Source organism: Malaya genurostris, chromosome 2 (genome assembly GCF_030247185.1).
Source record: "Malaya genurostris strain Urasoe2022 chromosome 2, Malgen_1.1, whole genome shotgun sequence".
Lineage (NCBI taxonomy): Eukaryota > Metazoa > Arthropoda > Insecta > Diptera > Culicidae > Malaya > Malaya genurostris.
The window spans coordinates 202,241,385-202,268,903 of NC_080571.1; the positions used below are offsets into that span (position 1 = coordinate 202,241,385).

The window sequence follows — 27,519 nt, forward strand, 5'->3', positions numbered from 1 at the left end:
TTCGTTTAAATACATTAGACTACTACTAAATACATTAGGTACTCTTCAGTGACACACCACATTTCGATAAAAACTTTATTTCGATTTCAACGTACCCTAAAAACTGCAATTGGAATTACTATTATTAGTTACATTTGCAGAACAATAAGAAGATGTTAGGCAGAGCGAAATAAATGTTAGAAAACTTCCAAAATACTCATGTTTGGAGATATATGACGCAATTGTTATTTATCAGTTTATTTCTAAGCAGCGCTGTTAGAAATGAAATTTCAATATTTTCATTTTATTCAGGAGTTCTTGTGTTGATTTAATCACAAGATGCAAATTGCGTTCCTTTCGAATATGTGGCTAAATTCATACATAGTAACCGTAAATAACGTTATGAGATACAGGTTTCGCATGCAAACCTTTTGTTTCGTAATCTCGTGTGGTTTGAATACACTAGCGCCGTCCTGAATTCAGTGAAACACGTATGAAACGGGTTCTTTGCTGTCATGTTATGTTGTCCATGAGTTTGTTCAGCTACGCCATCGCGCGGCATCACATTGAACATATCATGTCAATTGTATGGGTGCACAATTCTGCTATTTTGACGCACACGAATTTGACATTTTTCTCTCCTACTCCCCCTATTGAAGAATCCAACCAACTCTTCTGCGACCGCTGCGCTGCTCGAGTAGCAAGCTTTGAACTAAGCAATGATGATAATTTTCTGATTTTGTTTGAAGATCCGAAAACATGCAAAAATTTTTATTTTGTAATGAATCGAATACTAACATACAAAACGTATAAAAATTTGTTTAAAAAAATCGATCATCAATGATTCAGTAACTTTCCGTGGTATGTTTGGTTGACATTTATAGAAAAATCGTAAGATCAATTTCGAAGATGTGAGGTTTGGTACTGTTTTCATATCTGGGAGATTCTTTATTGTTATGGTTGGATTTTGAGATTAATTCGACCGTCCCACGACAAAAGGGCCTAACTGCAAATGACACTTTCTCTTTGTTTACTTTTTCTTTCACGATTTACCGAACTGATTTTATATTCGACGCTTTCTCTTCGCAAAACTTTCTAAGTAAAATTACAAGCTTTCGACTTATATTGGAATTTGTAATAATGGCTCCGTAATAATCAAAAGAGAAAGTATACAAAGAGAGGCTCAAATTTGCGATTAGGCCCTTTTGTCGTGGGACTATCGAATTGATACATTATTATCAAAAGTTGTTTTTACTCGTCTATTTACTCATGTTTTATCATCTAAATCAAATCTGTATGTGAACTGAAAACTTCAAATTTAATCTGAGATTTTCAAGTGTATAAGACAATTTTAAATCATATGTTTGGTGACAACACTTGAATAACCATTTTTTTACCCATATTTGCCATCTGCATTTGTTCAAACTCAATTAAATTGAAAAATTCGTCCAATATTTTTCTAAATACATGAGATATGTAAAAAGAATCACCATAACGCTATATCGTGGTGATCCCTCTGATTGGATTCTTCAATAGAAGATTCGATGCGGCTTCCCTGAAGGCGTCTGGCTCGCAAAAAGTTTATGATGTTTACGATTTGTTCGTGAAATGAGAGAGCTAGTTATTATAATAACATGATGTCTTTGCCTAAATGCTTATTCTGAATTTTAAAATCGAGCAAAGAGAGGAAACGAATTTACATTTCAGATCGACTTTTTTCACTCACTCTCAACATATTTGCAAACAAATCGATTGGTGGTGAGTTTCATGCGGTATAATTTGTTGCAGAAAATCTAGAATTAGTTCGGCATTCGCACTGAATTTCAAATGTAATGTGAAAACCAAAATTTTCAACCCATTAGGATTTGATTCGGACAAAAAGAAGACAATGAAGGCGTTGAGTATTTGAACACGACTTAGTTTGTTACGGCTTTTATTTTCGCCCCTTCAAACCTTTCGGTTACGTCACTAGTTGACTGTCAATTGATAGACATTTTTTCTAGAATTTCATTCTCGCTGGCAACACTTTAAAACTCATCGCAAATCCTATCTCTGCAAAAGGGTAACAGAAGAAAAATGTGCAAGAGCGAAAGAGAGATGGCATCATACAGGCACGCATACACCGCTACAGCGAAACTTATCGTGGGTCAGGATGGGATAGCAAAAATCGAATATGGCTGCCGTGGTATTGAAAATTTTTGCTGCAATCGTGGGTTTCGGTTTCATTTGTGCGCAAAACGTAGCAAAACAACAAGTTTAACGCCGTGGTTTTGATCGGAACGAAACGGTACGTTCGGTGGTGCATAAATTGTTACCCGAGGATTGCTGACAAGCGGTGAAAAGTTGAAAATAGTCCGCTACTTTTCGTGGTCAATTGTGCGATCCTCACTGATCCGTCAGTTCATCGGTCGGAAGACAGCAACACGGAACGAAGGAGAAAAAAATCGCGTGGCCGCATCCGGAATGTGGAAGTGCTCCCGATGATTGGCTGAAGGATTTTCAATGCACCCTTCGGAATTATCCTGAATCCAAAATCAAATGGTTTTGACGAAGACTCCCTTGCCGTAAAAGGGTCTGTGTTTGAAACGAAAAAAAAAGTTGAATCGCACATAGAAGGAACAAGTTGAAACGTCAACTAGTCGACAAGAGAGCAGTAGTCTGCAATCCCCTAGTGTTTTTGTTCGGTTTCTCCGGAGGAATCGCCGCTGATTGTGGACATTGACAACGTGAACTGCTACACACCATTCATTGGGGGAGTGTTTGCTAATTGCGTGCAAAATATTCAGTTGCAGTTCCATCGCACTGCCGAGTGAAGCAAGAAGCGCACAGAAGGAAAGCAGGCCAAATCTTGGGCTGCCTTGCTGTCGAAAAATAAGCTAGGAAATATGTGCGATGAACGGAAGAAAATTCCGCTGAAAAGTGTGTGAGAAAAAGAAGGAAGGAAGCAAGCAAGACGTGAATAAAAGATCGCCGCAAACAGCAGTTGTCCACGGGAGGAAGAGAGCGAGCAACATTATTTTTTGACAGTTCTCAAAGTGTGAGTGTGTGTGCGTGCGTGCGAGAGGTGAAGCAGCGTGCGATAACAACAAAAACAAAACCCAAGAAGAGAGTCGGAGCGGATTGTGTTTCGATTTTTCTGTGCGGTGCCCGTTCGGAAGTTCTGCGGTGAGTCGGTGTGATTTTTCCAGGCGATAAGTGATTTCTGGTTAATTTTTCAATCTGTAAATAATTTATATATCTAAAAAATAAAAAAAAGGCTAGTCGTATTGTTCGCGAGTGGTTCCGGTGTGCTCCCGTGATTGTGTCGACGTTGCAAGGTATTGAAATGAACGTTTATTTTTCTTGGCTTAGGTTTAAAAACCAAACTGCTAGTGCAAACGCTGAAGTTATTTTCTTTCTATTGTAGGTCAATTCTTTTGAAAGCGTTTCATAACTTACTAACTTGCAATTGTTTTTTTTGCAAACTGCATGATTCCCTTTTTTTGGAAAATTGAATAGTCATGGTCAGTTTGGTCAATCGTATTTTCTGGATACTTTCGGCTTTCGAAGCTTTCAATGAAATTTTTCCACTGACATCATCACTTATGGATCCGACGTGCGATTGTTGTGCCGAAATTATTCATACTATTGACAGGAGTGACGAAAGAAAGACTCGCAGGTTGTACTGAATTATCTAGTGGTTCGGAACCAAAGGGACATTCTCTTGGACCAAATTCCGATCACAGTCGACTAATGTTAACTTGTCATTGTCAATTTGTGTTAATCTACGTAATTGTATTTGAGTTAATGAATGAAAATTTGCTCTGTTTATGACAGTAAGGTTTTAAATTTTGGAACAAAGTGAATAATATCGAGAATGCTAACTCGAGAGAAAATTCAGTATGTGAATTATAAAATGATGAGTTCTGTATAGAATTGTCATTGCGAATTAATCTTTTAATCGGCCTTGAATAAATTATCGAAATAAGAGAACCTGTCATTAGCACTTAGGACGTAATCTAATGTAAATGTAAATTAATTGAATAGGAAGAAAACATAGAATCATCAAGCTGGAATATCGTTGGACCATTAGATTATCTTTCTTGGGCACACCACGAATTCAACAGTTGAGACCTAAAATCAAGATAGTCGAAACTTGTCTTAACGACGATAATCTTAGCTAAAAGCACAGTAATTTTTCTCAGCAGGCCTAACGCGAAGGAGTCTGGACATCACACGGATATTATCCCTACTCACATTCAGTTTCCAGAGCCATGTCTTTATCGATATTTAAGGAATAGTCGAGTGCAACCATCGACCTAGATCGTCATGATGTCGAGAAAGTTGCCAAATGATAAGACTTATTTCGCGAGACGTGCTATAGAGTTCATGGAAAGCAGTAGGTTTTTCTTCAATTTTTCCTTCGGAAGCACTACACTTGGCCAAATTGTCCGCTCTCCCATTATCTGGAATGGAATGCAAATAGTTGGAATCCAAACTTTTGGTGAAAAACGGTTCATTCTTATCAAGCCTGCTTGAACGAATAGCTTTGATTGTGCTCATACTATCTGTGAGATTTTAAACTAAAAAGAAAACTGTTGATAGAAATAAAGGGTGATTTTTTGCTGGTATCTTACTGGCAACACTGTTTTTGATATATCACGCGTTAATCGTGTCTTGTGTCATTGTCAGACTTGCTCGGTTTGGTTTATAATTTAATCATGAATCGGATTACGAACGAACAACGATTGCAAATTATTGAATTTTACCATCAAAATTTATGCTCGGGTAAGAGAATGTTTATCAAAAAAATTGAGTTCAGCGATGAAACTAATTTATGATTGAATGGATACATCAACAACAAGCACATTGTGGTACCAGCCAGAAGCATTGCAAGAGCTACCAATGCATCCTAAAAAAGTCACTGTTTGGTGTGGAAGAATTGGACATGTGGTTTCAACAAGACGGTGCCACATCCAACACGGCACGCGAAACAATGATCACGTTGAGAGCCGCCTTCGGTGAACAGTTTATCTTACCTTTTGGGCCCGTCAATTGGCCGCCTAGATCGCGTGATTTAAGGCCTTTATACTATTTCTTGTGGGGCCATGTTAAGGCTCATGTCTACAAGGATAAACTATTGACGGACTAGAAGTCTTTATTCGTGAAATACCGGACACATGGGCCATCTAAAGCGAATCCGCAGCCAACATTTACATGAAATCATCCTCGAACATTAAATTATATTGATCGTTCTACTGATTTCAATAAAGATTTCATAAATGTTCTCAATTTTGTTGTTATATTTTTGAGAATCGAACCCTATACCTCTTAAATTAGGGGTGAATAAGGAAGAGGGGAGCGATCAGCGAAGGCAGTTGGAATCGGCAAAAGATCTTATTAGTTAACTGCAGAGATGGTGAAGAGACGGGAAATGGACGGAGCTAAAGGATTGATTAGTGGCGTCATGAAGATCAAGTTAGTTTCAAGGAAGGCTGTGGACAGTCCAGGGTTGAGGGGAATCGAGTGGATGTTAGTGTCGAACATGGTCACGACAAACCACAACTTGTAAATTGATGTTTTTCAAGTACTTATAGATGAGAAGCATAAAAGAACCATCCCAAGAACTCGCTTACACTTCCCGAACCGAAACCTCAGGCGGTTTACCTCGGACCCTAAGGAATTCCAGAAGCTCCGTCGCGACACTCTACTAACGATCACACGACCCGCTCGATGTCCTGATAACCCTCGCCACAGGTGCAGAGACCGCTCTTCACGAGCCCGATACAACGGAGATGTGCGTTGAATGTGTAGTGATTTGAGGGGGCGGCCCGTTTGGCATAAGGTCATTTGGCATAATACCGTTTGGCATAACGCTGTTTGGCATAATGGTTATTTGGCATAACAGTTATTTGGCATAATGGACTTTTGGCATAATGGTCATTTGGCATAATGCCATTTGGCATAATAATAATGGGATTTGCAATATTTTAATGTAATGAAAATTGTCGTATGTGTTTCGATCGATTGATGTTGTGCAAGGGAAACTCCAACGAAATATGTGAAACCTTTTTATATAAGCAACTCACTTAGTGCCAGCACAATATTCTGTTCGTCATAGATGATTCAGGTCGAGACGGCCGAAGGCCGCGAGTGCGCCGGCGACCCGCCGTCGGAAGCGCCGGCCACTGCGGGGGGGCAGCGCCCCCGCAGAAATCACCTCTGTCTAGTTGCGGGCGTTTGCCCGGATTACCCAAAGCTAGGAGCTATCCCTAAGTTAAGTCCGAACGAGCGGCAGCGAGGTCGGACACCAGGTCATTAAAAACGATGCGGCGTAGCCGCATTAGACTTTTCAAAATTGCACTAAATTAGAACAATTTCTATTAAGCAGCATGTTCATCTGTTATGCCAAATGACTGTTATGCCAAATTACCATTATGCCAAATGACCATTATGCCAAATAACCATTATGCCAAATAACCATTATGCCAAATAACCATTATGCCAAACGGCGTTATGCCAAACGGTATTATGCCAAACGACTTTATGCCAAACGTGGTAGCCCCGTGATTTGACATGACATAACACGAATGAAATCGCGACTCACGTCCATCCCTCTGAACCAAGGTTCGTCTATACCCTATGGAAAATGGAGTGTAGCCATCGTCCCAATTCGCCATTTCTCCATCAAGTTTGCCAACTTTCGAGTGTACTCCGACGAGAAATGCTGAAAAATTCATTGAAGCAGATTGGTCTTTCATAAATATTACCTTCTAATGTGCCCACTTTAGCCATTGAGTCTGCCTTTTCATTACCAATGGGGTGGAACAATGTGAGAAGACCCAGACTAACGATATTGAATAATACCGTCCAGAATTGGACGTCCAGAAAAAGCTCTCAGATGTTCCCGTATTTTCTCCAGGAAATACGGAGGACGGGAAATGGAAGGAGCTGGGTTCATCGCCCGGAAAGCTTCTATTGAACTTAGACTGTTCTCTGACAATGAAGTAATGGTCTTTGGGCAAAGTTTCAATGATCTTAAGGTGCACTGAGTAGCAGCTAATTCTGCGACGTAAACTGAAGCCGGATTACTGAGTTTGTACGATGCAGTGATGGTTCGATTGAAGATGCCGAAGCCTGTGGACCCGTTGATGTTTGGTTCGTCAGTTTAAAACATCTTTTCGCAGTTGACTGTTCTAAATTCATTATAAAAATTTTAAGGACCACTTGAAGGCGTACGTGATCCGGAATTCAACAAATTTCTTTTCTCATGGATGTTTCGAAAAACACAGTAGAATTAGAAGTATCCAAGAAATGAGCACCGTTGAGAATAAACGAAGAAGGAATAATATTCTAAGCCTTGTAATCAAAGTACAAGGACATAAAACGGGGCTGAGAGTTGAGCTCGACAATCCTTTCGAAGTTTTCAATCACCATCGGATTCAAGATATCGCATCGGATTAGCAATCGACATGAGAGATCCCAGAATTAAGGTTTTTCAACGGTAAGACGCCCGCTAGCACTTCGAGACTCATCGTATGAGTTGACTGCATGCAGCCTAAGGCAATACGTAAACAACGATACTGGATTCTTTCCAGCTTGATGAAATGGGTGTTCGCCGCGGATCGGTTGCAGAAGCATCTGTATTCCATCACGGACAATAACGTTGTCTGATACAAACTGATCAGGTCTCCTGGGTGAACACCTCACCATGATCCAGTTATTGTACGAAGAAAGTTGACTCTCTGTTGGATTTCTTGTTTCAGATACCTAATGTGGCACATCCAACAGCCTTTAGAGTCGAACCAGACCCCGAGATATTTAAATGCGAAGATCTGAGCTATGGTTTCACTCCTTAGTTGAAGCTGTAGTTGTGCTATTTTTCGCTCCCTTGAAAATACAACTAGCTCAGTTTTCTCCGCAGAGAATTCGATATCCATTTGAAGAGCCCATGTGTACAAGTTGTCGAGGGTATCTTGCCATGGTTCTTGGAGTTCAAAAGCTTAGGGTCCTATAATAGACATAGCACTGTCATCGGCAAATTGTCTTAGTGTGCAAGATGTGTTGATACATTCGTCGGTGTCATTCACGTCCTGAGGATGACCCATGTAGCTGAATCGCAATGTTGTCAAATCATCCTGTGCGAAATGAGTGTGTATCTCGAACAGTAGGTTACTGGAAAAGTTGTTCAAAATTGGCGGAAGACCATGCTGATGAAGCTTCTCAGATAGGATATTTATAGAAACTGAGTCAAAATCCCCCTTGATGTCTAAGAATACTGATGCCATTTGTTCTTCATGAACAAATGTTATTTGAATTTCTGTTAAGAGCAACGCAACACAATCGTTCATTTCCTTGGCCCCTGCGAAAACCAAATTGTGTATCTGAAAGCAAGCCAATCTTTTCGACCCAATCTTCTAGACGAAATAGAATCATTTTTTCGAACACTTTCCGGACACAGGAAAGCATAGCAATCGACCGATATGAACTGTGATCGGAGGCTGTATTCCATGGTTTTTGAATGGCGAAATCTCTCACTTGTCTTCAGTCATGTGGCACAATATAACCCCGTAAGGAACAGCCTTCCGGTAGATTCAAGCCTGTTGAATTTGAGTCTGTCTCGTCCCGGGGTTTTATTGTTACACGGCAAGAGCACAAGTCGACGTAAACAGCAGGATTCTCTTTGCTTACTTTCTCTTTCGACTATACCTGCGTTATTATACATATGTTCGATACATATCTGTTACTGTTGCCAGTTAATGCTTCCTCGGAACATGAAATTGTCCTAGTTGAGAAGTTGTTATCCAGTGGACTGCGACAGATCAATAATTAAAAAAAAACATTAATGGTCGATTGTTAGATCTAGCGTTTACCAATGATCCTGCGATGATTGATTTGCTTGAACCACCTATGCCACGGATGAAAGTTGACCGTCACCATAAATCATTTTTGCTTCACCTACTGTTCGTAGATGCTCATGTCTCAGACCAAAACGATACAACTTCTCAGCTGCTTACCGAAAATACTTCAAAGTATGGCTCATGATGCCTCTGTGCATCACATAATCGCCGGAGAATAACACGTTTGTGTAAGAAAGCGTTCTAAAACAACAAATTTGATGTGCTACGTTTCGAGTTTAATCGAGAAGTATAGTATAATCTGTATTTTCTCGATTAAACTCGAAACGTAGCACATCAAATTTGTTGTTGTAGAACTTCGACTTATCAAAAACATTTGACAAAGTCCCTCACCTTCTTGCTGTTGAAAATTTGAAGACTTGGATTTCCAGATTGGCTTACTCAGTGGATTTGGACATACATGACTGGACGCAGCGCTTTCGTACGTATAGGAAACATAACATCGTTATCATTCGATATATCTTCGGGCGTACCACAAGGAAGCCATCTTGGTCCGTTGATACTTGTTATATTTATCAACGATCTCTGCAAAGTGATAAAATCTCAAAAATTATTATGCGCAGACGATTGAAAGATTTTCCGCTGTATTATATTATACACTGGATTGTTACGCACTGCAATCTGATATTGAAACACTTAACGACTGGTGTAAAATCAACGGCATGGAGATCAACATCCGTAGATGTAATGCTATCACATTTTCTCGTTTACGTACTTCAACTGTTTTCGGCTATACGATTTCCTCAACAAGTATTGAACGAGTCACTATAATAAAGGATCTTGGAGTCTATTTGGATAACACGAACTAATCACCGCGAATGCCTTTTCGTATTTTGGTTGCGCATTCGCCGGGCTGTGTTCCAAAGAGTGCTCATCGATGTTTCTTTCGTTAATCCGCCAACAAACCGGTACTAGTAACCGCGATTTTCTTTGCGTTAATCAAACTTCCGGTTTTTTCCTAAATTCGATAAATAATGAAACTCTTTCCGCCGTTAATTTTGAGTACTCTTTGTTCGACCACGGGTTGAGAGGACGGACGTTAGCTTTCGCGTCGGGTACACGTTTCGTCTGAGCTTTCGTCTGAGTCGCGGTTTCGAGAATCAAACCTGCCAAAAACGTGTACTCTTCCTCCGGAGGAAGTTGTTGAGTTCTTTCAAGTTTCTCAGATATCGCGGTCGCATAGCAATTCCAATCAATATTTCGCGCGAGATCATACTAAATATTGACTGTCTTCGATGGTCTCAAAACGTTGGCGATTGAAATTACGATAGGTTGATGATAGCTACCGTGGCATAATCCCTGATAGGCATGAATCCTGTTTGGGATTGAAACTCAAGCAGCCTTTCAAAATTAGTAATAACTAGAGGATCAATTGCCTCTCATCTTATTAGCAGACATGATGGAATATCCCAAAAGTAACCTTTCAATGGAATAACCAACCCTCCAGGGACTCAAGACTCATCAAACAACGGTACTGGATTCGTTCTAATTTGTGATAATATAATGCAATTGGAGTCCGAATCAATTTCATCAAATCTTCCGGATGAGCACCCCACCAAGATCCTAGAAATTGTTAGAAGAGAATTTACTCTTTGTTGGCATGTCGTTATCACATACCTAGTCTGTCAATTTCACATTAGTGTTTGAGGTCGAACAAGACTCCGAGATAGTTGCAAGTCAAAATCTGGGCTTTCTTTTTTTTTTGCATCATCTGAAAGACAAATAACTCTGTTTTCTTCGTAGAGAATTCGTTGCCGAGCTTATCAGGCCATGCGGTCGGATTATCCTAGGAATCATGCAATGATATTTCTCAATTAACAGCTTTGCTGCCGTTCTACGCCCGGTTTTCCCATATTCCAAAATAGACAACTGAGAGAAAGTCGATTAAAGTATCAAACTAAGATTTCTAATGGAAGAAAAATGGTGCAATGAAGCAAAATCTCTTCTGTGCAGTGGTGTCTCGTCCTCATGTGCACGTCGTGCACTGCACAATCGGTCAAATTGAAGGAAATAACTGCATCTTCATCCACATTAAGTTATTATTTTTAGAATCTATTTAATAAATTAAAGCAGGTCAGAAGGTACGGAATATAGAATAATGAGCGGTTTTTTTCACAGCACAATATGGTTAAATTCACACTAAACTGTCGCTTGCTGGTGAATGACAACCAAATGATATTTTCATATCGCATATCCGTAACTAATACGTGTCACTCTGAACTCGAACACTTTGCACCGAAATTTCGTGTATTTACACACATTTCATATACCTCCAAATTGTAATATCAAGTAGTACTTGTCGCCATGTTAATGTCTTTCCCGAGTATATGAGTTACTGCACAGATTCAAGAAGAGAAAGAATTAAATTCAGTTGAGATTTGTTGTTCTCTCTGTCACATTTGGCTCTGTGAGAACTTGTATGCAAAACTGTAGAAGAGGCTTCAGTGGTCTATGCTTATGGCAGTTGAAAACAAATTGCTGTCTCAGTTGCAACGTAGAAGCGGTTTTATTGATGAAGCTATTTCTCGACTCACGAGATTTTCTCGATGTGTAGAGCGCCAAAATCTTCCTTTATTATATCGATGATCCGAAATAAGTTTAGTTTAAAATCCCCATCCGAAAGTATATTATTTCATTGTATTGAAAAACACAAGCGAATCTCCAATTCTCAATCTTATTTTTCACTTCCAACGAACGATGGTATCTAATATCATACAACACACGCAGTGCACAACTAGTAAATTTTGTCACGAGACGCCACTGCTTCTGTGAAAAACTATACTTAGAACCAACACTCTTATTTTTGGCTGTCGATGTATTCGTTTGTAAATTGAATTATAGCTTTTTTCAAAATGGGACAGTTATGCCTAGAAATGTTCCAAAATAAATTCTACGCAGTCCCATTGTGATTTCACTACACTACAGAAATGCCAGGTCTGAAGATTTCTTATAAAGTGCTATAATACAATACTATTATACAATTTGAATCAGATTAATCCACGGCCGTATATTGAAAACATACGATTTATACAGTTCGAGAAAGGACGATTCGAGATCGTCCAATTGTCTAAACCTGCATCGGAACCTTAGATTTTGGCTTAGTATTGAAAAATAAAGCAAAATCTTCGTAATCGTGCTACTACAATCGAACAAAAGGCAAATATTGGTTCGAATGTCATTACTATGATAAAATGTCGTTAATTGAAATAATGAAATACCAAATAATTAAAGAAACAGAAACTGCCACTGTCTGTTGACGAATGCACCGAGAAATATCAATGTCATTCACGTAAAAATGAGTAGAATATCAAGACACTCGCGGGAAGCCAATGAAACTAATTCTAAATGTAGCCAAAACGCCGTGCGAAAAAACGTGCAAGTGATTTTCTCATAGTAGGTTGTGCAAATAATTATTTAAAACCGCTGTAAGACATTGTTATTAAGGCTTGTTTGAGAAAATATCATCAATCAGAAAATATTTTAAAATACAGCTGCCATTTGTTGTGTTGGAAGAAAATCAATTTTGATGTCAGTTGGAACCAAATTGCTAGACAATCATTCATCCCTTTACTTTTCCGGAAGCTAAACTGTGCGCCGTTCATCTCCGAACCAAGTGTCTAGACGTCTAAAAATAATGTTTCGAATACGGGAGTACATTGCAATGGGTTTCTATGAGTTCTGATTGGAAGCTGGTTTTCCCAGCTTTAGAACGACGATAACTTTCATCTTCCTTCAGTTAGGTGAAACAATATTTTAGTCAAGAAACTTGTTGAACAATTCCTTCAAACTTTTTTTTTTGCGAGGTCCGGTAGATTCTTCACCAAATTTAATTTAATTCTCTCCAACCCAGGAGCATTATTGTTGCAAGACAAGAGTGCTATTCAATATTCCATCATTGAAAACTCGCGTGAGAATAGAGCTAGCGTGCAAACTTTCGTAGCAAAGTCAGGAGGTTCTTCCACCAATAGTAATAACAACAGACCATCGTCGTGGTGTAGAGCCTCATTTGGACCGGATATTCATCTTTATTCTGGAACTAGATTTTTGAAACTGATTTCTTGACTAGATTTTGAAACTAGATATAGTGCCTTGATCTATTTCGGAATTCGAATCCAGAATTCTGATTCAGCAATTCAACTTCAGGACTCTGGAACAAATTTGAAAATATAATTGTTTTTGAAATAAAATTTCAGATTTGAACTCTGCACCCAAAATTTGGAACTGACTTCTGAAATAGACATTAATCCTTGAATTCAGTTTTAGAATTTACTTCCTGAATTCAGTTTCAGAATTCCTAAGCTCAGTTTCAGAATTCATTTACAGAGATGCCAGGTAAAAATTTCTAATATCTTCTGGCAGGGTTGCAAAAGTCTGTGAATCCGAAAAAAATTCTGCGGGTTTTCATTTCTCTACAAAGTATGATACAGAAAACTTGACTTGACTAGCAAAAAAAACGGCGCGGTCATTTCAAAAGTCTGTAAATTTTGATGAAAGTCTGCGAAAAGTTCTATTTCATAAAACCTTCAACCAAAAAAGTCTGCATACCTTTAGAAGAAATCTGCAGATTTGCAGACCTGGCATTTCTGTTTCAAGTGAAAAATGCCAGTACTTTTCTTACAGAATGCTGTGCAAATAATTATTTAAAACCGTAGTAAGTCATTGTTATTGGAGCTTGCTTGAGAAATTAACATCCATCAGATAATATTAAAAACCTGTTTTAATCCACCTAGTGGTGTAATGATGCCTTTCTCATATCAATCATACTATCATATATAATACTGTGGTATTCTTCAATATAATTTTCTTCGATTCTTAAAAGAATAACCGAAATTGGTTTGTTTGACCGTCTACTGATAAAAACTATCAATTGGAAACGATTTGAGGTCGATTTAGAAACACATATTACCCTATATTTCCGGATCCGGAAATCGGATCGGGATGAAATTCAGGAATTACGTATGGGACCACAGGACCTTTCATTTGAACCTAAGTTTGTGAAAATCGGTCGCGCCATCTATGAGAAAAGTTAGAACACATATTTGGATTTTTTTGCACATGTTACCCCATAACTATCGGATCCAAATAATATTCAGGAATCGGATCCAAATAATATTCAGGAATTTTGTATGGGACCACGAGACCTTTCATTTGAATCTAAGTTTGTGAAAATTGGTTCACCCATCTCCGAGAAAAGTTAGTGCAAAAAAACTTTACATACACATATACGCACAAACACACACACACACGCACATATACACACATAGACATTTTGCGTACTCGACGAACTGAGTCGAATGGTATATGACACTCGGCCCTCCGGGCCTCGGTTCAAAAGTTGGTTTTCACAGTGATTGCATAACCTTTCTATATGAGAAAGGCAAAAATACAGATGCCATTTTTTGTGTTGGAACAAAATCAATTTGGATGTCAGTTGGAAGCAAGTGACAAGACAAGCAGGTTCGTCACTTTACTTTTCCGGGAGCTCCAAATGTCTAGACTCCGAAAAATAATTTTTCGAACAATTTTCGAATTTTTCAATGGGTTCCTATGAGTTCTGATTGGAACCTAATTTTCCCTAATTCTTCAGTTAGGTGAAACAATAATTTACTCAGGAAACTTGGTCAACAATTTCTTCAAACTTTGTTGTGCAAAGTCCAGTAGATTCTTCAGCAAGTTGAATTTAATTCTCTCCAATCCAGGAGCATTATTGTTGCAAGACAAGAGTACTATTGAATATTCCATCATTTTAAGCTCTCGTGAGAATGGAATTTTTTCAAACTCTCGTGGCAAACTCAGAAGGAACCAACAGCAATAACAACATACCATCGTCGTGGTGTAAAGCCTCATTTGGAGTGGGTCTGGAACTGAATTTTGGAGCTCAGTTCTGAACCTGGATTCTGGACCATTTGAGAATTGAACTTAATTTAAGATTTAGAATTTAGTTCCAGAATACATATTCAAAAGATAAAACTAATACTCTGGAAATTTTTCTTAATTCTGTACTCTGAAACTAGATTTTTGGAACTGATTTCTTGACTAGATTTTGGAACTGGATTTAATGCTTTAATTTGTTTCGGAATAGCAATTCAACTTCAGAATTCTGGAACAAATTTGAAAATATAATGGTTTCTGAAATAGAAATTGATCCTTGAATTCAGCATCAGAATTTACTTCCTGAATTTAGTTTCAGAATTCCTAAGCTCAGTTTCAGAATTCATTTCCTGAGATGCCAGGTAAAACATTCCTAACATCTTCTGGCAGGGTTGCAAAAGTCAGTGAATTCGAAAAAAACGTTTGCGGGCTTCCATAAGAGATATCAAGTATGATACTTGCTGGGCGAGCACAAAAAAAAACCGGTGCGGTCATTTCGAAAGTCTGCGAAAAAATCTATTTCAAAAAACCTGCAACCAAAAAAGTCTGCCTACCTTTAGAAGAAATCTGCAGATTTGCAGATCTGGCCTTTCTGTTTTTTTTTTTCAAAAATTCAAGTTCGAAGCCCGCATGGATGAATTGAATTAGGATCTTGGGCCTTGGAATTAAGGTTCGCAATTCAAGTTCAGAATTCAGTTCCAGAATCAAATTCGGGACCTGGTTGCTGGAAATGAGTTCAGTTTTAAAATTCTAGAATTAAATTCACGAACTGGATTCCGAACCGGAATTTTGCAATAGTATTCTAAATCAGTCCCAGGTTCAAATTTCGTTCTTGAATTTAGTTTCAGTTTTTTTTTTTTTCCTGAAGTTCCTGAATCCTGGTTCGGAACTTTGGTTCTGGTTTATATAAATTAATAATGGTAAATACTGTTGAATACTATTCAACAGAAAAGCGAAAAAATTTCACAAATCGATTTTATTTTTAGAACCGTGATTGTCGTCAATAAGTCATACTTTGGTTTAACTGCATCGTTACAGTTCTGGGAGCAAAACTGTAGAAATAGCCAAATTCACACAATCAATCTATAAAGATATCAGATTAATTCGTATTCACGTCCTCCGGTTATGTCTGTGACATTACCCACCCGCAATTTTTTGTGTGAAAGCATTTCAAATTCTCAAAGAACGAAAAAACGTTTTAGAAGAACTACTTTAGTCGATCGAGCTAGGAAGTTCCGAACGGGTTCTTGAAACGATCAGTTTTACCAATCTCAAGAAGGGAGGCCTCCTATATCTTGTATCATCCTCTGATTTTATTTCCTCAAGATGTTTCTGAAGCATCTGCTTTATGATGGCCCAGTACTTTTCAATTGGTCGCAGTTCCGTTGCCTTCGGGGGATTGAAGTTCATCTACACAAAGTTAACCTCAATGGCCTTGTACCACTCCAAAACATCTTTCGAATATGGGGCACGAGACTAAATCCAGACAAAATAGCGTAACACCATTGTGTGTCCTTAGAAGTGGAAGTAGACGTTTTTCAAGGCATTCGATCGTCGTTTTCCAAGGCATTTGATCGTCTCGGTTGTCACAAAAAGAGGGCTTCGCTTTCTACGTAAGCAATTTGCTTGCCAAATCATGTATTTTTTTTGGTCAAACTTCGAAAATCTTAAATGGAATGCTGCCTCGATATTTGTGTGATCGGATTGAAAGAGGAAGTGACTTGCATAGGTACAATACTAGAAATGCGTCTGATGCGAGAACACCAAGCTTTTTGTCAGCCAGATCGCAAAACTCGTTATTGTACAAAGGGATTAGTTTTTTCAATTCTATGCCAGGACGAATCAAGCGGGCTGCAACATTGGGGGAGCTCAAAAAATTGTGTATTTCCCACATAAAATCTATTTTGTAATTAGATCTTAAATGAATTAGTGCAATTTGATTTTTTCGAAAATTGTGTAAAATGACGAAGATTGTATTTATTTTATTTTTGTTTTTTTTCTTGTAAGACGCATTAGGTTGTTATGTTCTGTGTGATGATGATGGATTTTTAATAATTTGCTTAGTTAAAAAAAATGAGTTGTCTACAAAAGTATGAGCATCGCGCGCGCAAAGCAGACGGAGGCAATCTGGAAATTGAATATGACTGGAACTGGATATGTTCTCTTTTATTTTTGAGAGCTTTAGCATTCTACGTGTCGAGTTCGAATCTTGACTTTGTAAGATTTTATTAATGATTTATTGATTATATTTCGGAAATAATCGGGATTGGAAGTTGTTGATGGAATTGGGCTTGGCTCTGCTCATCCACAGTCTCGTTACTCCATCGTAGCTGATGTTTGTAGCGATGAACTGGTCCGGCGGGAGGGGCCAGGTGAATTACTGTCTGATACTGACAAAGACATCGGGTTCGATTCCTGATTTGTTCAAGTATCTTCCCGGGTAGAAAATTTTCTTGAATAACCCTGGATAGTAAATCGGAAATATTTGAATGTTTTCTGGTTCTCAGTTGTACTTTAGAAGCAGAATCTATACCTGCTGGACTAACCAGATCGTTTTATATTTAGTTAACTGGTTAAAATATGTGATGCAATATTTATTATCATTTAGATAAATCGTCCAGCTCACACCTTTGTAGGGGTATGAGGCGGAACCATCATCATCATCTTAAAAAAAACATCTGCTTTCTAACGCCTTCTGAGACATCAAACATATCAAAAGCAGTTAAAATCAGGAGTCCCGGAAGTTGCCGGCAGGCTGCTTTCACGTACGTCTCGTTATCCACAAAGAGACATGGCGGTTTTATTAACTTCAGTGCACGTAATTATTCCCATCGTATTATGCCGTTCGTTGCGATTCGGAGCCTTTCGATCTTTGTACGTGTGTAGTTCTCCATGGTTTTCCACATCTTGCCCGAAAATTTTACTCGGGTATTGGCATTAGCAGTTCAACATAAACCGCTAATGCACTGATGAACCGATGACGAAACGCTAAAAATATTTAAAATGTAAAATTATTACGATTCCTACCAACTCGAACTTATAATAACTAAACGGATTCCATGATTCAACTAACCCATTTTTATCTGTTTTCTATTTACAGAAAAAAAACGAAAAGTGTCCAGTGCTTGTTTCCGGAAGCTTGATCGTGTGTGATTGTGTGTGTGTGATTATTTTTTAACCTCTGGCATATCCAGAAAACCACCGTGTACACCATTGTAAGCGCCCGAGCGCCCGTGTTTCCTTTGTGTCCTCCGTTTCCCAAGAAGCAGTGAAAATTCCGAGAAGCAAGAAAAAAGTTATGGCCGAAAATTCGGTTGGCAACAGTTTACCACCGTCACAGCATCATAAGACAGCGGGTGGAGGGTCAAGTGGTCTGCTGCATCACAACAAATCACTAGATATGACGGCGGGTGGGGGGAGTGGCGCAACGGCGGGTTCCGTTGCAGGGAAAATCACTGGCAGTGGAAAGCATGCAAATGTCATACATCGAACAACGAGCGAAAGTTTACGGTTAGGTGGTCCCGGCGGCGGTGGTGGCAGCGGAGGAGGAGGAGGAGGAGGAAGTGAAAATTCTTCCAGTAGCGCGGTTCCGCCGTCATCGCTGATGAATTCATCTTCCTCGATCAATAGTATCTCACGGAAGGGTGGCGTTGGTGGAGCTGCTGCAGCCGCTGCCGCTGCGGCTGCAGCTGCAGGTAAAACTTCCTCATTCATGATCACATCCGTCACGGTTGGCGCTCGTACCAGTGCCGACAATGGGGACGATTCAGCCGACGACCTTGACGAGTCCCATACGGACGATAACAGCCGGATAACAGATTTCGAGAACGAAACCCCATCGTTCTCGGAGGATACATTCAGCAAAGAGGATGTGTTCTTTGCTTCGAACGCCATCGGTAGTGTTCCAGTTATTCCGACTAGCTCTCAGTACGGGTTAGCGATTGTAGCTCCGACGGATCGTGCCCATGGGGCCGAAGCCCTCGCAGACGCGATGCATGTTAGTGTCACCGATGCCGGTATAAATATAATGGGACACGGAAAAGATGATGGAAAAGAACTGCACCATAGAAATGAACGTTTTAAAGTGGTAAAGATTGAAAGTACTGAACCGTTTAAACGTGGTCGTTGGGTGTGTATGGATTATCTTGATCACACAACACTCCAGGCGTCTCCGAAAGAGGGCGGAACTGGTCCGGGCGATACCGAATCTTCGACAGGATCTACGATCGTCGATTCGAATGCAATTCGAACCCAGGACAGTGGTGTAGTGCTTAATGATAACTACGCTGCCACAACAGCACCAACTACAGCCACGTCCGATGGCGAAAATCCTGAATATCATACTCATCTAGCTGCCAGTGTCCCGACTAACCCAATCATAGGTCTGCTTAGTAATGAATCTCCCGGTCAAAGTCTTAATCTGGTTCAACCGAGCATTGTAAACGCCAGTGGCGGCGCTGGTGGTGGTGGTGGTGGTGGTGGTGGTGGTGGTGTTTCAGTTGCTCAATCTCAGTCAACTAGTCATATCCCACCAGTTGGAGGAGTACCGCATAGCATGCCTCAGTCCCAGCTGCAAAACGCGCTCGCTGGCGCTGGAGCCATCGGTGGTAGTCAACCGCCACAATCGGCACCAACTGCTGCTCAACCACAAGGACAAACCCAGTACTATCCTCACACGATGTCCAACATGGCTGACATTACGCAGCAACAACAGCCACCACAGCAGCAGCAGCCGCAACTCCATCAGCATGGGGTCACCCTGCCTACCAACATTCAGATGCAACCGCAACAACAAACCAACAGTTCCGCTTCCGTGTCTACAAACGTTCTGCCGTCGGTTGGCTCTGTTCCAACCGCGTCACAGGAAATGAACATCGTCATTAGTAATGCTCAGCATCATCAACAGCCAACAAGCTTCCCCTCACCTCAACAATTCCAACAGCAACAGCAGCAACAACCATCGCAAACGAACTCCCCAGTCGTGGCCAGTATCGGTGAGCAAGTCGCCTCGGATGCGACTATCCTTTCACCATCAACATCCATGACCGGTAACGGGACCGTTCCGGGATCGGTTCCGACAAACCAAACCACAAACGCTCCTCCTCAGCCTTCACCGGATACAGTCGGTTCTGTACCCGCTGGCACGACGGAGCCTCTGATAGCTTCCTCTCCGTCGGCCACTTCGTCGCCAGTAACATCCACCGCTACTACCGGTGGCAATGGGGACAACGGTTCAACCCCAACGTCGGCCACCGCACCGACCGTTCCGGTCAGTTCTCCCTCGATGTCGACCGCCTCGATCACGGCAACCACTACCAACAGCAGCACAAGTAGCCAGCATGCGTCAATAGCGGCTGCCGCTGCCGCTGCGGCAGCAACCGCTGCCAGTGATCACTTAACGGAATCCAACCTACTATCGGCCGTTGCCGGCGTAACGGCTGCTGCCGTTGCAGCCGCAGGCGCTGACGATGGCGAAAAGTCCGGCGAGGATGGCGAAAGGTAAGTTATTGTTTAGTTTTTTTTTTTTGTTTGCACTAGTTTACTAGCGTTGTTCTCTTGTTTTCTTTTTTTTTGTGTATGTATCTTCTGTTTGTCTGTATTGGGAAACAAAACTTCTGTTCGTACGATGCACTGTGTCCCAATATAGTTCCTTTCGTTCGTTCCCTCCGTTATGCTCCACGAAATCACGTATTCCCAATAATCAGCACCCGCATATACACTTTTCATCTATCGTTCACACCAAAATCACACCATATAACGCTTTGTGTAAGTAATCCATATGAGCACTAAATAATTATGTTCTGCATAGTTTTTGAGCAACAAAAAACATGTTCGAAAACAATTCTTCATTGGATAGAATTTTTGGTTAGCGATAAAAACCACTTCGAACCTTCGGTGACTAATTTTACTTATTTTTTATGGATGAGTGGGACAAAATTTATATTGCCATTACAGTTACTTAGACATTTATTTTTCATTTAAACGTTCTTACAATTTATTGCTTCTATTATCGAAAGTTATCTGGAACAATTTAAAATATCGTCCAATTTTTGTCATAGCTTAGTATTGTGAAGAAACTTTGAAATTCTCATAGTTTCGAGTCTCAAATCTTCAATTTACTCCGTTGATGCCTGAGATCTTCGAATGTGTTTTAAGTATGATCTCTAAACTCCATTTGATATTCATCTAGAATTCCTTTTAAAATTTGTACGGTTTTTGAAGGATCAGTATTTGTCGCAGTCGCTGTCTACCGGTATAAAGCCATGTCAATTTAGAACCGAAATAATAAAATCACCTGTATCTCGGTATTGACGAATTGACGTACGAATAAGGTTAATACATCAAAACAAAGGTAATTCACTGCACTTTAAGAAAAAAAAATATCAATACAAATTATTTCTCTTCGTTTCTAATGAAAATTCGCACTTTCTTCTTGATTCCTTCCATCAAACGCTGCACACCTCTGCAGTCAACTTCCTTGGCACATTTTGGTCATCTGAGTCGCGTCCCGAGCCGTTTTCCATTTTGCTTAAGCTTCCGCTTCATTATTACCCAAAATCTTTCGATAGACCGGAACCGCGGGCAGTTGGGTGGATTTATATTTTTATCGATAAAATGAAATCTACGTTATTATCGCAGTACTGTACTGGATGACTCTAGTGGCAACTCACCAAATCTACCCAACCACGGGACCTTTATGGGCTTTAATGAAAGGTCGTAATCGGTTTTTGAGTCATTATTCCTTGTACAGCTTCGAGTCCATCGTCTTATTCGCCACGAACACTTTGTTCTTTGCTCCGCAGCTGCATTTCCCTTGCCAAATCATCAGTTTTAATGTGGAACACATTTTTGTTTTCTATATAGGGGTGCAAATTAGAAACTCAAGAAAAATACACGTAGAAATGTGGTCAGGTTTCGAACAATTACAGCTCAGTCAATTTTGTATCAATTATTAGTATTATGTCACCATTTGATTGGAAATAGTTCTACGTATTGATTTGAATGTTCATAGCCATGTAATTTTAATTGTATATCATTGAAATGTTGATTAATAGCTAGCAGTGCCCTATTTTGTCTGCAAAAATTCTCCGGCATACCGGATTTCCCTGCCATAGTCGACGGTTTTGAAGAAGTAAGCGATATATCAAAGGGAAAGCAGCGCTCTGATTGGTCAATCGATGCAAAAGCGAAGCTGTTGGAAGCACGCGAATCTATAAATATAAGCAAAATTATAGCTAACGTTTCAGTCCTACGCGTAGCATGCTAGAGGTAGGTCGTTGCTAGACAGCAAGACAAAAAGTGCCATAAAACGATTTGAAGCTTTAATTGGTATGATCTGATCTTGTGTCATGCAAGATCGGATGAAATTCCATGTTATGTCGTTTCGCCTGCGAGATTGACAACTACCCCAGGATAAATGTTGAGTGCATAATATTAATTTATAATTTATATAAAACTGAACTCGATTGATAATGAGAAAAAATTATCGCTTCAATCGAAATCGCAGAAAGGAAGTAATAGTAGAGAAACGCTATAAAACTAGCTGCTTGCATACAAAATTTGAACACAAGCTTGGCGAAGAGAAGCTTCAATATCGATATCCGTATCGCAAGCGTGTACATACAACCATATAATTGCATACATTTCGGCTATTGGTGTAATTTCGTCGGCTTTAAGACAAATACAGGGTGATTTTTTAAGAGCTTGAGAACTTTTTTAAACAATAAAACGCATAAAATTTGCAAAATCTCATCGGTTCTTTATTTTAAACGTTAGATTGGTACATGACATTTACTTTTTGAAGATAATTTCATTTAAATGTTGACCGCGGCTGCGTCTTAGGTGGTCCATTCGGAAAATCCGCTTTTTTATCGACAAATTTTGTTCAGCGATGAGGCTCATTTCTGGTTGAATGGCTACGTAAATAAGCAAAATTGCCGCATTTGGAGTGAAGAGCAACCAGAAGCCGTTCAAGAACTGCCCATGCATCCCGAAAAATGCACTGTTTGGTGTGGTTTGTACGCTGGTGGAATCATTGGACCGTGTTTTTTCAAAGATGCTGTTGGACGCAACGTTACAGTGAATGGCGATCGCTATCGTTCGATGCTAACAAACTTTTTGTTGCCAAAAATGGAAGAACTGAACTTGGTTGACATGTGGTTTCAACAAGATGGCGCTACATGCCACACAGCTCGCGATTCTATGGCCATTTTGAGGGAAAACTTCGGAGAACAATTCATCTCAAGAAATGGACCGGTAAGTTGGCCACCAAGATCATGCGATTTGACGCCTTTAGACTATTTTTTGTGGGGCTACGTCAAGTCTAAAGTCTACAGAAATAAGCCAGTAACTATTCCAGCTTTGGAAGACAACATTTCCGAAGAAATTCGGGCTATTCCGGCCGAAATGCTCGAAAAAGTTGCCCAAAAATGGACTTTCCGAATGGACCACCTAAGACGCAGCCGCGGTCAACATTTAAATGAAATTATCTTCAAAAAGTAAATGTCATGTACCAATCTAACGTTTAAAATAAAGAACCGATGAGATTTTGCAAATTTTATGCGTTTTATTGTTTAAAAAAGTTCTCAAGCTCTTAAAAAATCACCCTATACATATCACGACAAATAGAGTCTATATTCTGGGTTCAGTGTTGGTGTTAGAAATAATGATCAATCTAAGCAGACATTTGCGGATTCAAAAATGTGACGATTAATTGAAAATGTCGATCATTAGAAATTTTGGGTGCCTTGTTCCACATCAATGGCTCGAACAACCCCATGGGGCTTGTAGTTTTTTTGGCAAATTTGTCTCGTGCAATCGTTATGTAGAATTTTGACCAGGAAGCTGTCCGAAATCCATTTTGGCGTAGGTTTCATCGTCGGTGAGCAAACATCGTTGGTACTTCATCAAAACCTGTTGGTAAAATTTCCGAGATCGAGTTTTGGTGACGACTTCTGGTTCAGCTTACCTTGAGGCACACGATCCACGCTCTTTCGCTCCCTGAAACGTTGCACTGCACGAAACACCGCCTAGGTAAACAAACCGCTGTGAAAGAATTCTTGCAGTGGTCACTTTCCGTGCCGATGCAACATAATAAGTAATTCCGGATTCTAACTGGACAGATCTTCAAATAATAGAACCAAAAGAGGGATTTGTTTTGCTTGATTTTTGTTTATTGAAAAAAGAGACCTCGATCTCGGTATTTTACATTGTTTCGTAGGAAACAAAATTGCATATTGAATAAAAATGGATGCTATTAAGAGTATAAATAAATTCGTGCGTTGTTTTGTTTTGAAATTTGAAACTTTATTGACAAAAAAATGGTTGCAAATTCAATATTCAAAGTATTGTCAATCGCTAGCCACTACTTTTTCCGCCCTTTTTCTGGCAAATCACGAATACCCTTGTTCTAAACTCGACCGGTTTGGCCGCAATCCTTGAATGGATCCATTTTTGGCATTACAAATGCCTTACTCTTCACTATACAGGGCCGGGGGTCAATTAAAAGTTTCAAAAATAGCCGCGTAACCTTTTTGTGTCATAATTGTGAACGTTAATAGCTCAGTCATTTGTTGATGGATTAATATTATTTTTACAACCAATCGTTTCGGAAACTTTTAACTTAAACATGTATGACAACGTCGTTTCAGTATTTCAATAGCATTGTTGCACTCGCAACTGAACTGAATGAGTCTTTTTCTGGGTCCGTGAACCTTTATTGCTGATATCGGTAACAAAACCCTAAAACTAAATTCATTACATATAATTCAATAACTGATTTTGATTCTTACATTTAGTACATTCAGTCCAATCTAGTTAAATATCGTTGTTTTCCAAGTAGAGCGAGTTTGAGGTTATACTGAGCTAAATAGTATTATTTCACAATGAGGAGATTAATTCATCAATGTAACTTATAGAATAGTTACCTAACTTGTAGCAAGAAATTGAAGTACAAGATATGATATAAATTCACTCACTAAACTAATTTAATGGAAATTATAACTTTATCGAACACACCAGCGTTTTACATGTGCTGATAGTAATTTAGTCTCAGTTCATCTACCGCTGTCAGATCTCATTACACTTAGCGCCACCGTCCAGTGTGATAATCAGTGTGAAGGTGCGTGCGATATGAGGGGTCGCACAACAAGCATACTATTGAAAATATGGTTAGAATCGACCTATGGTTTCAACCACCAATCCCAGTTGTCCAAATTGACGTCATTTTCTTGATCGGCACAGAAGGCTTTGCGTCATGCATAAAAACACCGCATCGTTTTGCGTAGTATGAAGAGAAATCTATAAATATATGCTGCAAAATATTTCTTTGCCTAGTTGAAACAAGTAGCTCGCCCAGTGAGGTGATGACTGGATTGTATATGCGTTCGCTCGCTGGATTGTTGTTTTTGCTTACTCTTCAGTATACGAGGCTGGGTGTCAATTTGAAAATGCAAAACTAACTGCGTAACCTTTTTCTGTCATAATTTTGAACGCTTATAACTCTGTCGTTTGTTGATGGACTTATATAATTTAACAACCAATCGATTCGGAAACATGTAACTTACACTTATGCGGTAACGTCGTTTAAGTATTTCAATTGCATACCATTGAAAAATTGTTTTGAATTGACCTATGTTTTCACGAGCCAATGACAGTTGCAGTGAATGATGTCAAACTCTCGTCCGATTTGCGCAGTATGAACTATTGCACAAAAGGTAATCTATAAATATATGCCCGAATACATTTCTGGCGAGGCAAAGGCGAGTGGACGACAAAGCTGAAAGTTACATTCATTCGTTCGTTGGATAGTTGCTTTTGTATGTGTGCGGTGTGTTGGAACCGTATTCACGGGTATTGAATGCAAATTAGCTGTTTATCTTAACTCTCCGGTAACTAACAGGCCAATTTAGAACTATCGGCGATAGTTTTTTCGAACCTAATTTGAAGTGATTGTATTTCTGTGATTTGTTGAAGAATTTTCTTCATTCATCCTCCAATTCCTTGTATTGCTGCCATTCTATTTTCAGACACTTTCCGAAGATCATCGACGCTTTCTAACGAAGGATCATTAAAGTTACACCATTACTCAGTTTATTGGTTGACGGTTATTCACATTTTTCACATTCACATTTCTCTAATTTCTGTTTATAAAATGATTAAGTTCGTACGTTCTCTGTCTTGAAAATTATTATGATATAAAATCGATTCATTTGCCCAGATTTATATCTTGAGGTTGTTCGTATCCAAAATAAATCATTTAAGTAACTTTGAAATCATCATAATTGATTTTCATTTAAATTATATTTTCCAAAAATTTTCATATGTGAAAAATTGTGAGAAGGCATCCAAATAGAGTAGAATCAATTGTTCTGAATGAATCTAGTTGTAAATTTAATCATTCGTAAAAAAAAACTAAACACTTAATGTAGAGTAAGTTTGTAATTTGTCACTGTTTAGTGAATCCACCATCATCTTTATTTTTGTATTTATTATGAGTACCTTAGAATTGTTTCATTTTTAATGTAATCGTGATCGGTCGTGTCTTGCATACAACGCTCTAATTTTTTGACTTCACAATAATTAGAGAAATGCAGGTCAGTCAGGCCGTGCAGCAACATCCGCAACAAATAGTAATCGGAAGGAGAATTATCTGGGCTATACAGCGGGTGGGGTAGAGCTTCCCATTTGCGTGTTTCTAAGTATGTTTCTACCGGCTGTGCAACATTGCAAAATTACTCTGTCGTATTTATGGTATATTGTGACCGCTTATATTTGCAATGCTCGGCTCAAACGCATAAATTGTTATCGGTAGACATCCCTCGTGATCCTTTCACTCGGTTGCAGCAGCTCATGATACACCACACAGAGCAAAAGCTTCAGATTTGGATTATCATATATCCATCGCCAGTATCAAATCGGTACTAACATGTGATTAAGACAGGCCCTTTTGGAAGTTACGAAAAATAATGCTCATTACTCAGGTTTTAAACATCGAATTCAAGGATATTGTGCAAAATTTCGTAGATTGGGCTTCTATCTACGAGATTATATAGATTATTGTGTAAATGAAGGCTGTAGAGCCGAGCAATGAGCATTATATTAAGTAAGATTCGTATGGACATATCGTATGATATGCCCTAATCACATGTTACTACCGAAATGTATGCAGGAAACCTTATTGTTTGTACCATTGAAGTAATGAATAAACGACGCTCGACGTCCCTTTGCTTCAATTCAGCCGGTATCCAATTGCCTACCTTTCGGATAACTCCCATTGTCATATTTCGGCAAATTGTTTATTCTTGTATTTGCAACGGGCCTTAATCGAACTATTATTCGAACTCTTCAATTCTTCGAACTTTGGCGGCGCTCCGGCTCGTTCTTTGTTTTCTAAATCAAAATTGCCACTTCTAAACCGTGCGAAACACGGCTTCGCTCGGCTAGAGCATGCTCACCATACGCTTCCACCAAAAGACAACATTGTATGAGTGTTGCTTTCCAACGCATGTTAGGAGAGGTTACACCTATAATATACATGAGATCTCTTAAATCGGGTTCCGTTCAATGTTCCCATGAAAATATTTGCGTATTTGCCACCTCCATTCAGGATGGTCTGGTTCAAAGAAGCATACTTTCAACGTGGTTTTCAGCATAGTTGTAGAAGACAGAAATCCTAACCATTAAAAAAATTATAGCTGCTTCAAATTGTAAACAGGATTTCCTTTCCTTCCTTTTTAGAAGTTGCTTCAGTAGCTTATGCTTATGGCAGATG

General features: G+C 39.3%; 1 protein-coding gene across 2 annotated transcripts in view; it reads left to right on the forward strand.

Annotated features, from left to right (window-relative positions):
- Window positions 1-2,135: 2,135 nt before the first annotated feature.
- The window catches only part of LOC131427123 (protein bunched, class 2/F/G isoform-like), a 404,369-nt gene continuing 378,985 nt past the window's right edge, over window positions 2,136-27,519 (forward strand). Inside the window, exons 1-2 of one of the 2 annotated variants that reach the window (XM_058590048.1) lie at window positions 2,136-3,296; window positions 17,848-20,246. In XM_058590048.1, the coding sequence (XP_058446031.1) occupies window positions 18,046-20,246 (2,201 nt within the window). In that variant the 5' untranslated portion in view covers window positions 2,136-3,296; window positions 17,848-18,045. The remainder of the gene's footprint in view (window positions 3,297-17,847; window positions 20,247-27,519) is intronic. The other variant, XM_058590049.1, reaches the window with a different exon arrangement.